The sequence below is a fragment of the Geotrypetes seraphini genome, chromosome 3, assembly GCF_902459505.1.
Source record: "Geotrypetes seraphini chromosome 3, aGeoSer1.1, whole genome shotgun sequence".
In the NCBI taxonomy this organism is placed as follows: Eukaryota; Metazoa; Chordata; class Amphibia; order Gymnophiona; family Dermophiidae; genus Geotrypetes; species Geotrypetes seraphini.
This window is the reverse complement of record NC_047086.1, coordinates 224,681,811-224,699,438: the sequence shown is the minus strand read 5'-3', so window position 1 is coordinate 224,699,438 and position 17,628 is coordinate 224,681,811. Positions and strand designations below refer to the sequence as shown.

At 44.9% G+C, this 17,628-nt stretch overlaps 1 protein-coding gene across 1 annotated transcript in view; it reads left to right on the top strand.

Annotated features, from left to right (window-relative positions):
* The window catches only part of NABP2 (nucleic acid binding protein 2), an 88,608-nt gene extending 80,331 nt beyond the window's left edge, over nt 1–8,277 (top strand). Inside the window, exons 3-7 of the mRNA XM_033939222.1 lie at nt 3,952–4,090; nt 4,889–4,960; nt 5,578–5,659; nt 6,118–6,193; nt 6,289–8,277. Of these exons, the coding sequence (XP_033795113.1) occupies nt 3,952–4,090; nt 4,889–4,960; nt 5,578–5,659; nt 6,118–6,193; nt 6,289–6,491 (572 nt within the window). The 3' untranslated portion in view covers nt 6,492–8,277. The remainder of the gene's footprint in view (nt 1–3,951; nt 4,091–4,888; nt 4,961–5,577; nt 5,660–6,117; nt 6,194–6,288) is intronic.
* The last annotated feature ends 9,351 nt before the right edge of the window (nt 8,278–17,628 follow it).

The following is a 17,628-nucleotide window of genomic DNA, read 5'->3' as shown; positions in this document are numbered from 1 at the left end:
GTTCGAGATAAACTTCCCAAAATCCCAACTACGCCCCTCCCAGTCCCTGCAGTTCATCAGGGCCACGCTGGACACGGTTCGCCTCCGTTCCTTCCTCCCCCCTCCGCGTCTAGAGGCGTTAGTAAGTCTGAGTCGAAGGTTTTCCCTGCTGACCTCGGTATCAGCTCGGCAGATGATGACTCTTCTGGGCCACATGGCCTCCACCATCCACGTCACACCCTTCTCCCGCCTCCATCTGAGAATTCCTCAATGGACCTTGGCCTCTCAATGGCGTCAAGACCGGGACCCGATCGACCGCCCCGTGACAGTGACGCCTTCTTTGCAACGATCGCTCCACTGGTGGGCCAACTCTTCAAATCTTTCCAAAGGTTTGCTCTTCCTCACCCCACCTCACAGCAAGATACTCACCACGGACTCGTCGGAGTACGCTTGGGGAGCCCATCTAGACGGCCTACGCACTCAAGGGATGTGGTCAGCAGAAGACCGTCGCTGCCACATCAACGTGCTAGAGCTTCGGGCCATCTATCTCGCATCTGTAGCTTTTCAACATCTGCTCCACGACCGAGTGGTCCTCATCCGAACTGACAACCAAGTAGCAATGTACTACGTAAACAAACAAGGGGGAACAGGGTCTTGGTCCCTTTGCCGGGAAGCCCTGCGCCTCTGGAAATGGCCAATCTCCAACAACACCTTCCTTCGAGCGGTGTACATACAAGGAGAACAAAACTGTCTGGCGGACAGACTCAGCCCCCTCCTCCAGCCACACGAGTGGTAACTGCACTCTTAGATCCTACGACAGGTGTTCGAAAAGTGGGGGACGCCTCAAATAGATCTATTCGCATCCCCCCACAACCACAAGCTGCCTCTCTTCTGCTCCCGGATGTACTCCCCGGACCGGCTCGAGGCCGAAGCCTTCCTCCTCGACTGGGAGGGAAGGTTCCTGTACGCGTTCCCGCCGTTTCCTCTGATACTGCGGACGCTTGTCCACCTGAGAACAGTACAAGCCACCCTGATCCTGATTGCCCCTCGCTGGCCATGCCAGCCGTGGTTTTCCCTTCTACTTCAACTCAGTGTCAGAGATCCACTGCCTCTGCCTCTGTTTCCCTCTCTACTGTCACAAGGTCAGGGTTCGCAGTTACATCCCAATCTTCAATCTCTTCATCTGAATGCTTGGTTTCTCTCCCCCTTACTGCTCTCCCCGTGTCTCAATCAGTCAAGGAGATATTGGAGGCCTCTAGAAAGACCTCGACAAGAACCTGCTACTCCCAAAAGTGGACCAGATTCTCAACCTGGTGCTCCTCCCACAGCCAGGACCCGGTGTCGGTCCCCGTCCCTCTGGTCCTTGACTATTTACTTCAATTATCTCATTCCGGCCTAAAGACCAACTCCATTCGAGTACACCTCAGTGCGATTGTGGCCTTTCATCAGCCCCTGGAAGGGAAAGCCCTCTCGCTCCATCCCTTAATCTCTCGCTTCATGAAGGGTCTTCTGAACGTCCACCCTCCTCTCAAACCCCCCCCCCCCCGGTGGTTTGGGACCTTAACGTGGTTCTGGCTCAACTAATGAAACCTCCATTTGAGCCCCTAGACAAATGCCATCCAAAATTCCTCACTTGGAAGGTGATTTTCCTGCTTGCGCTCACTTCCGCCCGACGGGTTAGTGAGTTACAAGCTCTGGTAGCGGACCCACCCTTCACGGTATTCCATCACGACAAGGTGGTACTCCGCACCCATCCAAAGTTCTTACCTAAAGTAGTGTCTGATTTTCATCTCAATCAGTCCATTGTCTTGCCTGTGTTTTTTCCCAAGCCCCACTCTCACCCCGGAGAAGTGGCGCTCCACACTCTTGACTGCAAGAGAGCGTTGGCCTTTTACCTCCAACGCACTCAGTCACACCAGAAAGTCCCACAACTGTTTTTGTCCTTCGACCCAAACTGGTTAGGTCACCCAGTTTCCAAACGCACCTTGTCCAACTGGTTGGCCGATTGCATCTCCTTTTGCTACGCTCAGGCTGGTCTTGCGCTGCATGGTCGAGTAACGGGACACAAGGTCCGAGCGATGGCAGCCTCCGTAGCATTCCTCAGGTCCACACCTATTGAGGAAATCTGCAAGGCTGCCACGTGGTCTTCGGTTCATACCTTTACCTCCCACTACTGTCTGGACTCACTGTCCAGGAGCGATGGCCGGTTCGGCCAATCAGTATTGCGAAATCTATTTGCTTAAATTGCCAACTTCCCTCCATCCCTTTTCAGTTAGCTTGGAGGTCACCCACATGTGAGAATATCATGCCTGCTTGTCCTGGGATAAAGCACAGTTACTTACCGTAACAGGTGTTATCCAGGGACAGCAGGCATATATTCTCACAACCCGCCCACCTCCCCGAGGTTGGCTTCTTGGCTAGTTAAGTGAACTGGAGACCACGAGGGGATGCACCCCCTAGTGGAGCAGGAAGGCACGCATGCGTGGAGCAGCAGAGCAAACTTAAATCTTCAATCAAGTTTGCTTGAAAATGCTTCCGCATCGGGGCTCCGTAGATGACGTCACCCACATGTGAGAATATATGCCTGCTGTCCCTGGATAACACCTGTTACGGTAAGTAACTGTGCTTTATATTTAATCTGTTTTTATTGAAAACCACACTTCCAGGTTACATAAACCAATAACTACAATACAAATCAGTGTGCCAGTTAACAATAGTAGCTTTCCACACATTTATTTATTTCTTGTAGATATTTTTAATTTTTTTTTGCTTCATCAATGAAATTCATCAGTGAGAAATCAGGGACTGGTGTGCTGGACAGTTTTTTTGCTGTAGAGCAGGAGTGTCAAAGTGCCTCCTCGAGGGCCGCAATCCAGTCGGGTTTTCAGGATTCCCCCAATGAATATGCATGAGATCTATTTGCATGCACTGCTTTCATTGTATGCTAATAGATCTCATGCATATTCATTGGAGAAATCCTGAAAAGCCGACTGGATTGCGGCCCTCGAGGAGGGACTTTGACACCCCTGCTCTAGAATAAATGGTAGACAAACTCACACTAAACTTACTGTCAACATTTAGATTTTTTTTTTAAACTTTTATTCTGGAGTCTATACAGAGCAGAGCTAGGATCTGTCTCCATATGGCAGTGGTTCTCTCAATCTGTGTGTTCCCAGATCTGCTCCCCCATCTCTAGCCCCAACTGATCACTGTTGCCACCAGCCCAAGCTGGAAATGTAGGTCTCTTTCCACCCACCACCAATTGGCACCAGTGCAGTCGCTACTGTCACCAGGGAAACTAGGTCCAATATCTCACTCCAGATCCTTAAGACTCCAGGCAAATCACTATTATCATAGGTACTTGAATATATGTAAACTGCTTTGATTTTAACTATCTCCTTTCCTTACCAGTCCAGGCAGGAAATGCTGCATCCTTTGGCCAGAATTAGGGAGGAGTTATGGGGATTTCAGATGACTGCCTCCCTGCTTTGTCCTCTCTCTCTCTCCAGCCTGCAGTTGTGGTTAAGGAGAGCATAAGCTTTCTCCCTGTCAAATATTGGCATTTTCCCCTCAAGCACTTGATGATGCACTGATTGAGAAGTACTGCACTATTAGATCATTTTACTATAGTTGATTTTGGATAAAAATTCCTAAGTGATATGCCCTCTGGAACCCAAAATTCAGTAGTGATGAGTTTATTTATTTGCTTTCAGGCCCCTGAAGCTAAATAGACTAAATTCCTAGCTATGAAAGTTGGGGGAAATGGACTGAAGCCCTAAGCGAAAAAAAAAAATTGTAGAGAATCAGCAAGAAATTGCTGTGAATTTAGTCCCTTTAACCTTCCCACTGTATAAAGAAAACAGTGTCCAGATGGTCTTCCCAGCAGTGCAGTGTGAGTCTCCTGTGTCATCTGTGTGGTGTTGAGGTTTCGCTAAATGGCTGCCTTTGTGACACTATGATTTTCATTTTCAGGTAGAGTGACTAAAACAAAAGATGGGCATGAAGTGCGGACCTGCAGGGTGGCTGACAAAACTGGTAGTATCAACATATCCATATGGGATGACGTGGGAAATCTTATCCAGCCAGGAGACATCATTCGACTTACCAAAGGGTAAAACCAGGCCTATGCTATCCCCATGGAAATAGGCCTTGTAACATTCCAAATGAGGGCAGGCAGTATTCAGCACTCCATCCAAACAAAAATATTGAAGGACTCTTAATTGAATTACACCGTAAATACAGGTTCAATTTTCTAGAGGCTGGATGACCATATGCATAGCCTCTTTAGTACTGGAGAGGCTGAGGAGAATGAAGACCCATTTGAGTGAAGAATTTTATTTTTTTCTTGACCTTCTTCAAGGAGGGTTGGCTTATTGCCAATGCCCTGCCTATTTTACTGGCAGCAATAGCATTTGGCTCTATGAAGCTCCCTAGTGCCAGAGTCTCACTTTGTTAGAGATTGGAAGGGCATATCCCAAATGGTTTGGGTGTTTATTTAGAGCAAGGCTGCCCAAGTCTGGTCCTTGAGATCTATTGGCAGGCCAGGTTTTCAGGATATCCACAATATGCACGAGAGAGAGATTTGCATACCAAGAAGGCATTGAAGGCAAATCTCTCTCATTGTGGACATCCTGAAAACCTGGCCTGCCAGAAGATCTCGAGGACCGGACTTGAGCAGCTCTGATTTAGAGCATGGTTCCCTGTACTCCATTCTGTGTGTCTCTCCCCTTTTTTGGGGGTGCATAATAGTGATAGGAAACCAACTTTCCCCTGAAGTTGTAGCATTTTTTTTTGTTTGCAGTCTGTAGACTTATAAATAGGCTTGTTCTCTGGAGAAGAGGAGGAGGCAGTAAAGATTGGACCTCAGGCAAAAGCTAACCTATCTGTAAAACATGTTTTTATTTTTAAGGTACGCAAGTGTGTTTAAAGGTTGTCTGACTCTCTACACGGGGCGAGGGGGAGAGCTGCAGAAGATAGGAGAGTAAGTTACCTTGTTTTTCAAAATTGTATTTCAGCAACTGAGGCAAAAGGGGCTTAAGATCCAACCAAGCAGAAACACTAAGGAACATTCCAGAATTCTGTGAACCCCATATGTAACCATGTGATTACTGATGCACTATATGTGTATATACTTGTGTGTATACATTTGGATGTGTATGTGCAGGTCTCTAGGACTGTGTGCCACTCAGGAGATTTGTTAAAGATTTGTTTTTGGCCTCATCCCATCATTCACACAGACACAGCTTCCAGAGAGGGAAATTTTAAAAACTTAAATTCCAGATCCGGGTGGGCCAGTCCAGTTTTATTGCTCTAAGCTTAATTTAAAAAATAGTGTTTAGCTCGTACCTTTCCAGTGGTAGTTCAAGGTGAGTTATATTAATTTACAGTAGATATAAGTATTCCTAGTCTTTTTCATTCTGGCCAATCCTGTTGGTTAAAATGCAGCTGCACTGAACCTATGTCCTGAGACAGCACTGGGATTAAAATGTGTTTACATGTTGGTCGGTCTCTCTGTGGGGTTGGGGAAGGGAGCTTGGATCTTACTTCTGTTCCCATGTTCAATGAGAGTTGGGTTTGTTTGGGTTTTTTTTCTTCCAGATTTTGCATGGTTTATTCAGAGGTGCCAAATTTCAGTGAACCAAACCCAGAATACACAGCGCAGCAATCTCAGAGCAAACCGGTGAGTGTAGAGCAGGGGTGTCAAAGTCCCTCCTCGAGGGCCACAATCCAGTCGGGTTTTCAGGATTTCCCCAATGAATATGCATGAGATCTATTAGCATACAATGAAAGCAGTGCATGCAAATAGATCTCATGCATATTCATTGGGGAAATCCTGAAAACCCGACTATTGCGGCCCTCGAGGAGGGACTTTGACACCCCTGGTGTAGAGGCTGCAGACCAATCTCATCCCCAATGTGGTGAAAGGAAGCATGCTAGCACCTCTGTTGTCATGGAGGGTCAAGAGTGGATGCTGGGAATGAGGCACCTTGTCACGGGTAGAATAGGAATGTGGGGAAGGGTGATAAATTGGAGACCCGGGAGTGGGATTGAGAGTAAGCTAGTGTTCTCCAGGAAAGTCTGCTCTGCTGTTCTGTGCTTGCTTAGACTGTCACTTTTTCTTGTTTCTTACTCTTACAGGCACAGTCTCTGCCACAGAATGAGAATGCTGCTCCCTCTGCTACGCAGCCTCCTCCGAGTGCAAGCACCTCTCTAGGTACAGAGCAGCTACTTCCTCCTTTTCCTTTCAGTAGCGCAAGCGGGCTCCCACCCTGCAAACCAGTCACCCTCTCTCCGTCTCTTTTTTTCCAGCCACCGATAACCAGAATGGGAACACATTGGGTATGTCAGGTCCTGCAAATTCCACACATCCACCGCAAACTCCATCCCATCCCACAAGTGGTAGGATCACCAGGAGTCAACCGAATCATCAGCTCCAGGGCTCAGCGGGAGGTGCAACATTCAGTAACTCTGTCAGCAACGGCAAAGAGACCCGGCGAAGCAGCAAGAGATAATGACATGCCTTCCTGTGCTATCCATTTACTGAGCCACGACCCATCCCTCAGAATCCAGAATTCCCAGACCTCTTTTCCCACAGCCTCCCCACGTGCATGCCACAGAAGCTGTGGGGAGCTTTAGGGATGGAAAGTATGTATAGGGAGGGTTGTGTTGGGAAGCAGGGGCAGTTAGGAAATGGAGCAGTTTATGGGTGCATATTGCTCAAAGACTGAGGAAAGAAAGTTGCTGAAAGACATTTCAAATCCTAGGCGTATCATAATCTGAGAGAAACTCTTGCAGCTGAGGAATTTAATAGGTTAAACAAAAACATGAGAATATAGTGAAATATAGAAATAAATGACTTTTTTATTTTGTAGAACTGGAAAGGAGTAAGTGGGAATAACAAGTGGCATGAGGCTTACTGTAAAAACAAAATGTACTTCAACTACACCTGAGGGCCAAAGTCCGGCAACAGTACTGAGCTCTGGCTGCTAGAGGGTGCTGCACTTAAGTTTTTCTGGAAAAATTATTACTGCTTGAGCTCCTAAGCTAGAAATTAAGCTAAAATGTCTAAGGAAAGAGTAGAAAATATAGTGAGAGGGAATATATATACCTGGAAATGGTTTATTTTTCCCTTTTGCTTAATGCATGGTAATATAGTCAGGGTTCCCAGTTTCCTGCGATTCTGTGCTTGGGGGTGGGTTTCAGGATTTGACCTTTGCCTCACAATTAGATTCTTGCCACAAGAGACTGATGGCTGTGTTAAACCGCAGTAGTGTTGGCCAATGTACCTCTCCTCTCCACAGGCTGCAGGTTTGGCTGTGATAATCCTAAAAATGGTGGTGCCTCAGACTGCTTCCTTTCCCTTGCAGCCCAAGTCTCACACTTTCAGCTGTGCAGTACAAGGTACGACGCCCCAGGCTGTAGGGAAAGAGGACCTGACCTGAGGCACCATTGATGCTGTTTTTAGATTCTAAATTATTGAAGTGGGAAAAGGGAAAGAGTGGAGGGTATACTAGCAGAAAGAATAGGAGGTTTCAGGTGAGGGAAAGGGAAAGAGGGTAGGCCAAGGGGGTGTTTTATTTTGGGTGTGCATGTATGTGCCTTAGGGAATCAAATTTGTGAGTGAAGGGAATGAAGGCAGTGTGGGGAGGGGAATGAAAGAATCAGAGAGAGAGGTTAGATAGTGAAGGGATTGGAATGGGAGAGGGGAGTAAGGGAATGGGACAAAGGAAGAGGAGAGGTTATGGAAGTGAGGGGATTAATATTGAGAGAATGGATGTGAGAAAGTAGATTTCCCCCCCTTCTAATCCTGGATTCTCATTTCATTTTTCTCTCTGTATCTCACTTTCTTCTATTCCTTCATAAAACCTTGATTTCCCCAATCCTTCCATTTGCTGTTATGTCCCTCTTCTCTGAGATGCTGTCTTCATCTTTGTCCTTCAAGATCCTCTCCTTCTCCCACAGATCTCCTTCCTCTCTTTTCTGGCACCAATCATTTAAATCCCCTTTTCTCCCCATAAAAAGAACCATAAATTATCTAGACACACAATAAATGTCAGGAGATGATTTTATTTTTACGAAGAAAAATACAAATTAACATTGACTAACAAATTTGTGTAAATGTGCCATGTACTTGCCACAGAATGTTGTAACTTTTCCACATAAATCTACCTTTGCCACAGAAAACCATGGGGCTGTGAATACAGTGAATGACAGCAGAAAACAAATTAATCCATCCAGTTTGCCCAGTCTGGGTTCCTCCTTTCTGTCTTATCTACACATTGGGTACACAGCTCAGTGCTTAAAACCTGAGGTCATGTGGGACCATGAGAAGGAGCAGCAGCCACTTAGTTGAGCTCTGGAGCTGACCATCCTTCACTGCCCTCCACCCTTTTAAATAGTTGGGTTTGAATAATAAACAGCATTTTGAATCTGCAAGGAGACCTGATGGCATCTAAATTACAGTGTAGAGATGGAAAAATGGTATGTATCTGAAGGCAAGATGGCTGATCGATGAAGCCCTCCCAGCCCTTCTGTCAGCTTTACATGAATACCTGATATAACAGCAGTAGTGACTACTGCAGTTGAAGCTGATTTAGACAAAAAAAAACCCAAACAACTCTGAAGTCTTTTCAACAAAGCTGAAGCTGTCCATAAATGTTTAGATTGTAGTTGCTTATCAACACCACACCAATGAATTAGAGGACAAATTACAAGCAGCAGAGTGCATACAGGAACAATTATGTACACAGATTACCACTAAGGAAAATAAGGTATATGACCTTGAATATAGGTCTCAATTCAATAATTAGCATCCGATTTGTTTGCCAGAGCCGATTTTGAACAGTGAATTACTTGGCTTCTTGAAAAAATGGCTGTCTCAGACTTGCAGCCAAGCCAAAATGCAGGCCCCTTAAAGATTGAGAAGGCATGTAGGATAGGATCTAGATGCCCAGATGGCTCCTACACTTGTGCTGCCATCTTTAAACTTCTCAAAAACAAAACAACTCAAGGAGAGGAAAATCTCAACAATAGAATTCAAAAATTCTCCCCAAAATCTAAAAAGTTAAGATCACTGGAATAACAGATAAAGCAATGTGTGGGTTAAATGATAAGAATCTGTTCCAGAACTGCTGTTTGATCTCAGCCACGGTTCATTGAGCCTCAGTAATGAACTTTATTCTGCAAAAGCAGAACTATCATATTGAGTGCTCTAAAATAATTAACTACAACTAGTCTACAATTAGCTCAAAATGCAGCGGTAAAGACTCGAATATGGAAATCGGAACACCTACAGCCCTACTATATGAAACTACATTGGCTGCCTATAACCACAAGGATCAAGTTTAAATTGGGCACCACTCCTTTAAGATTCTGAGAGGGAATGCTCCCAACTACCTAACAGAGTTGGCTGTCCTACTCCAGGGTGCCTCCAACAGATATTGCATCAGAAATCTTTTCCAGTTAAAATTCCCAACATGCAACAATATATGACAAGGATAGGTGCAAAATGTAAGGGAATATCTGCATTCTACCATAATACTGGTGTAATTACAGCAGGAGTGTCTGGTGGTCAGACACTGAGGTGGTCAGGTCCCCCCTCAAAAAAACCCAATTAACTTCCACGTTTCACAAATTTCTTTTGATATTTTTTATATACATATAACTTAAGGGTAAAAAAGTAAAAAAAAAAAGATAAAGGGCAGGTGTTTCTGAGGAGATCTTACATTATAAGCGCCCTTTCTTTTTGGTGCTTAGGCTTTTTTGTCTAGACCAGTATATCGCAAATTGTGTGTCACAGTGAGATTCAGGGTTTTCTGTGAGGCGCCGGCGCCAGCTGACTTCCTATAGGATGTGCCTTTCACGGCGAGAGGCATGTCCTGTAGGTAGCCGGCTCTGGCACCTCTCCACATCTCTCTTCCCAGGGTTAGGAAGCTCAGGGCCTTGGCTGGAGGGTCTCTGCACATGTGCGGATGTTGACATGACGATCTCACACATGTACATGATGTCATCACTTCAAGGTCCGCACATGTCCGAATGCCCTCCAGCCGTGGCCCCATTTAGTGTGCTGTGGCTTCAAAAAGATTGTAACACCACTGGTCGAACATAGAGTCAGTTATAAAATCCTACTTCTATCATTCACAACAAAATCAAATAACCAACCCGATTTCATTAACAGACTTTTAATTCCTTATAATACATCAAAAACTCTTCGTTCGACGTCACAGAATCTCTTCACTATACCCTCTTTAAAAATGATTAACACATTGCACTCTAATAACTTTGCTGTCACAGCCCCTACTCTTTGGAACTAGACTTAAAACAATTCAAAGTAAAACTGAAAACTTTTTTGTTCCAAGATGCTTTTGGTCAATAACTGTTTTTTTAAGGGCATACTTTAATGTTTTAATATTTCAAGGTCTTTAATAATTCAATATTTTAATATTTGCATATTTTAATATTTCATAAATCTTAAACTCTTAAAATCTTTGAAAATTTCAATTATAAAGTAAACTGCTATCTTACCCAAGCCTACCGTACTTTTCTTTATAAAAACTGTAGTTCTTCCCCACTTCCCTATTGTTTGCATAGGTCCGTATGATTGTGTTTTCTTATATTTGGATTTTTCCAGAACCCCTTGTTTTTATTTGTTTTTATAATGATGTACGTTTTTATTTTTTATTTTTATGTACTATTACATTGTAAACCGCTTAGATATTTGATTAAGCGGTCTAAAAAATCTCTTAAAACTTGAAACTTGGTCTAGACCAGTGATTCCCAACCCTATCCTGGAGGAACACCAGGCCAATCGGGTTTTCAGGCTAGCCCTAATGAATATGCATGAGAGAGATTTGCATAAGATGGAAGTGATAGGCATGCAAATTTGCTTCATGCATATTCATTAGGGCTAGCCTGAAAACCCAATTGGCCTGGTGTTCCTCCAGGACAGGGTTGGGAACCACTGGTCTAGACCAGTGTTTTTCAACCGCTGTTCCGCGGCACACTAGTGTGCCGCGAGATGTTGCCTGGTGTGCCGCAGGGCCGCCGGGCCCGGAGCTTACAGGGGGCCCGAGGCAGGGGCGCCAGTAGCTCGCCAAGGCAAAGTGAGTCGATCACCCAGGACTCACTTTGTCTTGGCGATCTAATCCACAGTTCTTCAACCGCCGGTCCGCAGGAAATTTTTGCCGGTCCGCGCAGGACCGGCAAGATTGACTCATTTGAACTTCCTGCCGGTCCGCGCAGGACCGGCAAGATCAGCATCGGAAGCGTGCGCTGGGCCGGAGAGATCTTGGGGAGCCTCCGACAGTGGCTTTCTCCCCTCTCTGCAGCTCTCCTTTACTTCCCAGCGCAGCGATTCACGAAGGCAGCCTCGGGGCTTTTGCTGAGTCGCGGCTGCCTCTGATGATGCAACTTCCTCTTTCCTCAGAGGCGGCGCGACCCAACAAAGGACCCGAGGCTGCCTTCGTGAATCGCTGCGCTGGGAAGTAAGAAGAGCTGCTGGGAGGGGAGAAAACCACTATCAGTCTGGGAAGCTGCTGGGCAGGGGAAAAAAGGGACAGCTGCTACTGGAGAGGGAGAAGGAGAGATGCTTCTGGGAGGGGAGGAGGGAAAGGAATCTGGGAAGCTGCTGGGCCAGGAAAAAAAAGGGACAGCTGCTACTGGAGAGGGAGAAGGAGAAGGAGAGATGCATCTGGGAGGGGAGGAGGGAAAGGAATCTGGGAAGCTGCTGGGCCAGAAAAAAAAAGGACAGCTGCTACTGGAGAGGGAGAAGAAGGAGAGATGCTTCTGGGAGGGGAGGAGGGAAAGGAATCTGGGAAGCTGCTGGGCCAGGAAAAAAAGAGGGACAGCTGCTACTGGAGAGGGAGAAAGAGAAGGAGAGATGCATCTGGGAGGGGAGGAGGGAAAGGAATCTGGGAAGCTGCTGGGCCAGGAAAAAAAAGGACAGCTGCTACTGGAGAGGGAGAAGAAGGAGAGATGCTTCTGGGAGGGGAGGAGGGAAAGGAATCTGGGAAGCTGCTGGGCAAGGAAAAAAAAGGGACAGCTGCTACTGGATAAGGAGAAGAAGGAGAGATGCTTCTGGGAGGGGAGGAGGGAAAGGAATCTGGGAAGCTGCTGGGCTAGGAAAAAAAGGGACAGCTGCTACTGGAGAGGGAGAAGGAGAAGGAGAGATGCATCTGGGAGGGGAGGAGGGAAAGGAATCTGGGAAGCTGCTGGGCCAGAAAAAAAAAGGACAGCTGCTACTGGAGAGGGAGAAGAAGGAGAGATGCTTCTGGGAGGGGAGGAGGGAAAGGAATCTGGGAAGCTGCTGGGCCAGGAAAAAAAAGGGACAGCTGCTACTGGAGAGGGAGAAAGAGAAGGAGAGATGCATCTGGGAGGGGAGGAGGGAAAGGAATCTGGGAAGCTGCTGGGCCAGGAAAAAAAAGGACAGCTGCTACTGGAGAGGGAGAAGAAGGAGAGATGCTTCTGGGAGGGGAGGAGGGAAAGGAATCTGGGAAGCTGCTGGGCAAGGAAAAAAAAGGGACAGCTGCTACTGGATAAGGAGAAGAAGGAGAGATGCTTCTGGGAGGGGAGGAGGGAAAGGAATCTGGGAAGCTGCTGGGCTAGGAAAAAAAGGGACAGCTGCTACTGGAGAGGGAGAAGGAGAAGGAGAGATGCATCTGGGAGGGGAGGAGGGAAAGGAATCTGGGAAGCTGCTGGGCCAGGAAAAAAAAGGACAGCTGCTACTGGAGAGGGAGAAGAAGGAGAGATGCTTCTGGGAGGGGAGGAGGGAAAGGAATCTGGGAAGCTGCTGGGCAAGGAAAAAAAGGGACAGCTGCTACTGGATAAGGAGAAGAAGGAGAGATGCTTCTGGGAGGGGAGGAGGGAAAGGAATCTGGGAAGCTGCTGGGCTAGGAAAAAAAGGGACAGCTGCTACTGGAGAGGGAGAAGGAGACGGAGAGATGCTTCTGGGAGGGGAGGAGGGAAAGGAATCTGGGAAGCTGCTGGGCCAGGAAAAAAAAGGACAGCTGCTACTGGAGAGGGAGAAGAAGGAGAGATGCTTCTGGGAGGGGAGGAGGGAAAGGAATCTGGGAAGCTGCTGGGCTAGGAAAAAAAGGGACAGCTGCTACTGGAGAGGGAGAAGGAGACGGAGAGATGTTTCTGGGAGGGGAGGAGGGAAAGGAATCTGGGAAGCTGCTGGGCAAGATAAAAAAAGGGACAGCTGCTACTGGAGAGGGAGAAGAAGGAGAGATGCTTCTGGGAGGGGAGGAGGGAAAGGAATCTGGGAAGCTGCTGGGCAAGGAAAAAAAAGGGACAGCTGCTACTGGAGAGGGAGACGGAGAGATGCTGCTGGGAGGGGAGGAAGGGAAGAGAGTTACTGCTGGACAGGAGGCTGGGAGAAAGAAAGAAAGGGGGCAGGCAGGGAAACAGAAGGAAAGAAGAGAAACAGAAAAAAAGAAAGAAAGGTCAGGGAGAGAGGAAGAAAAAGTTGGGGGAGGGAATGAGGTGTGGAGGAGAGAAAGCATACAGGCTGATAGAAGGGAAGAAAGATTGGATGCACAGTCAGAAGAAGAAAGTGCAACCAGAAATCACCAGACAAGGTAGGAAAAATGATTTTATTTTAAATTTAGCAAAGTGGAGGCAGTATTACCACAGTTTTCAAAGGAATTTGCCCAAATAACTTAATAGTTAACTGGGTAAATTCCCAGAGATGAAAACTTCCCTTCACTTACTATGCACAGTTCTGAATTTATATCTGCTGTCTATATTTTACAATATGGTCACCTTTTACTAAACCGCAATAGTGGTTTTTAGCGCAGGGAGCCTATGAGCGTCAAGAGCAGTGCTGGGCATTCAGCGCAGCTCCCTGCGCTAAAAACTGCTATTGTGGTTTAATAAAAAGGATGGAGGGTATATTTGTCTATTTTTGTATGCTATAAAAACCAAATACAGAGAGAGACTGAGAGCTGTTGACGAAGAGCTACGTGTGTGTCTTTCTTCCATTCCAGCCAGAATATCAGCTTTGTGTTCAGCCAAACAGGCCCAGGTTTCGCACTGAATAAAGTATTTTATAATTTTTATTTCATAATAAAGTAATTATAAAATACTTTCTTTGTGTTTATTTGATTCCTATTCAAGAGAATTACTTTATATATAGTCAATATAGGCAGAGAGTTAAATTTTTTAACATTTTCTAATGGTGGTGTGCCTCGTGATTTTTTTCATGAAACAAGTGTGCCTTTGCCCAAAAAAGGTTGAAAAACACTGGTCTAGACAATATAAAGTCTACCAGGCAAGTTACCCTATCTGTCCAATATCAATTAGCAAAATACTGGAACCAACTACCATTTATACTCCAATCTTGTGACCACTATCTCGGGTTCGGAAAACTTTAAGGAATTATTGTGCATTTAAATTTTAGATGTTTTGCATTTATCCTGTGCTGTTTTAGCTTTTATGTATGTGCACACATTTGTAAACCGCCTAGGAATTAGACTGTATAGAAACTTTTAAAATAAATAAATTTTAAAAGCATTTCTCTACCAAGATAGGGAGCTAGCCCTGAAGTAACTGAAATGGTAATTGTAAAAGCACATTTCTAAACTGTCTAATGCAATTCCCAGGACCAAAACAAAAGAACCAACAATGACCTACTTGTAACTATATAGTTGAAACAATGACCTAACTGTTTTGATAGTTATACTGATCTACCTGTACTAGCAACCTTATGAATGTCCGCAGCGATCTGGTCATTGTAACTTCCTGGGTAAATGACCGAACCTCTAGTAATGTAATCCATCCTCAAACTGAATAGTTATAGACGGAATAGAAAACCTGATTAACATAACATAATCATGTTTGTTTCAATATATAAGGTACAAGTGACTAATATCAAATCAATATGTGCATATTAAATAGTGCATAATCTTATTTAATACCACACTGAGATTATATTCTATAGAATAAAGCTCATTGTTGAGGTTTGTTTAACTGTAGATGAAATTAAATAGCCGTTCTGGAACCGATACTTCCAGTTTTCTTCATTAATCATATAACCCACATATTTAACTGTTCTATTAACCTTTCCTATTTGTTTTTTGGAGGATTTTTGAATTCTGTCTTTAAACTTTTAACAGGTGATACTGCATATTGTGAAGTCTTGCAAGCTAGTGTCTTAAGAATACAAGAAAATATGCTTTCAGGACTATTCTGCTAAAGGAGACGCAAGCATGAAGCATTCTCCCTTATATGTACCACCTTGTTTGAAATGAAAATCAAATTCTCCATAACATGCCTGGCAAAGTTGTGGGAGATCCTTATGGAGTAGCCCATTTATTTGTGACGCCAGCATTGGCTAAAAATTTTCTCATCTCTTTAAACAGGAAGGATGTCGATTATGCCTCAACCCTTTGCTTTTTACTAATTGAAGAAAGAGAGTCAGCCTGTAGTAAGCTGTGAGACAATCAGTCCTTGAGATCTCTGATGGAGGATGGCTTTCAGTCTTCATTTGGTAGGAAGAGGCATGGAAAGGAAAAAATGGTTTTAAGAGAATGTGGGCAAATTTTGTTCTTATATTTATTCAAATAATTGTTAAACAACATTCATAACAAAACTATTGAACATGTGAGAGAGTCCATAGAAATTATCAATCAAAATAAAAACTTAAAGGACAAGTGAAGTAATTTAAACTAAAATTGCAGTGTAAGGCCTTAGTTCAGGGATCTCAAAGTCCCTCCTTGAGGGCCGCAATCCAGTCGGGTTTTCAGGATTTCCCCAATGAATATGCATGAGATTTATGTGCATGCACTGCTTTCATTGCATATTCATTGGGGAAATCCTGAAAACCCGACTGGATTGCAGCCCTCAAGGAGGGACTTTGAGACCCCTGCCTTAGTTGTTTTAACCTGTTATTGAATAAAACAGAAGCTCATCACATGAATCTTATTTGTACGTTCTTTTCCCTTCCAACCCATCTCCCTGCCCATGTTATCAAAATGTCTCATTCCCCCAGCAGAGAGAAATAAAAAAGGGGAGAGAGAATCATCAAGGAACCACAAGCAAGTATGTAGGAAGGGCTGATTTTTTCCCTCCTCCCCTGTGAGAGGACTTCTAGAGAGCGATCTTCACTGGTAAGACTTTGCTGGGAAATTGATTGCAAACTAGGAGATAGAAACATAATGGCAGATAAAGGCCAAAAAGCCTTAAAGTTAAATAGATAAGCTCCAGACTTTTATTTTAAGTACTCTGCTCACTTAGCAAAGGAGCCTAAGAGAGTTTTTATCAAGCATTTAAAGGGCTATTTAAAAATTGATGTAGTATTATAAAGCACAGTGAATAGGCACAGGAAGCTAGGCTATAATTCCAGCTCTCCCACCCTTCCCTGATCTCTAATTTATAGGCTCTTGAGCCAATTAGAAGGCTACAAAAGTAATTAGGACATCTCTATTAGCAAGTAATTACCGCTTAGAAATACAGTCTACTAGATCCTTAGAGGGGAATCTACTACTGGCATTACCAAATAAAAAAAACTACCCCCCCTTTTTTTCTTTTTTTTCCTCAAAACCGCAGAAGCGGTTTTTAGCACAGGCCAGCATGCTGAATGGTGTGCGCTATTCCTGACACTGAGTTCCTATGAGCGTTGGGAGTAGTGTGCTGGCCAGCACTAAAAACTGCTTCCACGGTTTTGGAAAAAGGGGGGAGGTTAAATATTACCAAAAATGTAGTGGAATTAGAAAAGGTACAGAGAAGAGTGACAAAAATAATAAAAGAAATGGAACAACATCCGTATAAGAAAAGGCTAAATCGCTAGGGCTTTTCAGCCTGGAGAAGAGAGAGCTCGGGGGAGATATGATAGATGATGAGTATCGAGTGGAACAAGTAGATGCTTACTCGTTCCATGAAAAATACTAGGACTAGGGGGCATGCAGTGAAGCTACTAAGAGGCAGATTTAAAACAAACCGGAGAAAATATTTCTTCACTCAGCAATTAAAGAGAATACATAAGAACATAAGCAATGCCTCCACTGGGTCAGACCCGAGGTCCATCGTGCCCAGCAGTCCGCTCACGCGGCGGCCCAACAGGTCCAGGACCTGCGCAGTAGCTCCCTATCTATACCCCTCTATCCCTTTTTCCAGCAGGAAATCGTCCAATCCTTTCTTGAAATCCAGTACCGTACTCTGCCCTATTACGTCCTCTGGAAGTGCATTCCAGGTGTCCACCACACGCTGGGTAAAGAAAAACTTCCTAGCATTTGTTTTGAATCTGTCCCCTTCCAATTTTTCCGAATGCCCTCTTGTTCTTATATGTTTTGAAAGTTTGAAGAATCTGGCCCTCTCTACTTTCTCTATGCCCTTCATGATCTTGTAGGTCTCTATCATATCTCCTCTGAGTCTCCGCTTTTCCAGGGAGAAGAGCCCCAGTCTCTCCAATCTTTCAGTGTATGAGAGGTTTTCCATGCCCTTAATCATTCGTGTCGCTCTCCTCTGGACCCTCTCAAGTGTTGCCATATCCTTCTTAAGGTACAGTGACCAATACTGAACACAGTACTCCAGGTGCGGGCGCACCATTGCCCGATATAACGGCAGGATGACTTCTTTTGTTCTGGTCGTAATACCCTTCTTAATAATACCCAACATTCTGTTTGCCTTCTTTGCGGCTGCTGCACATTGTGC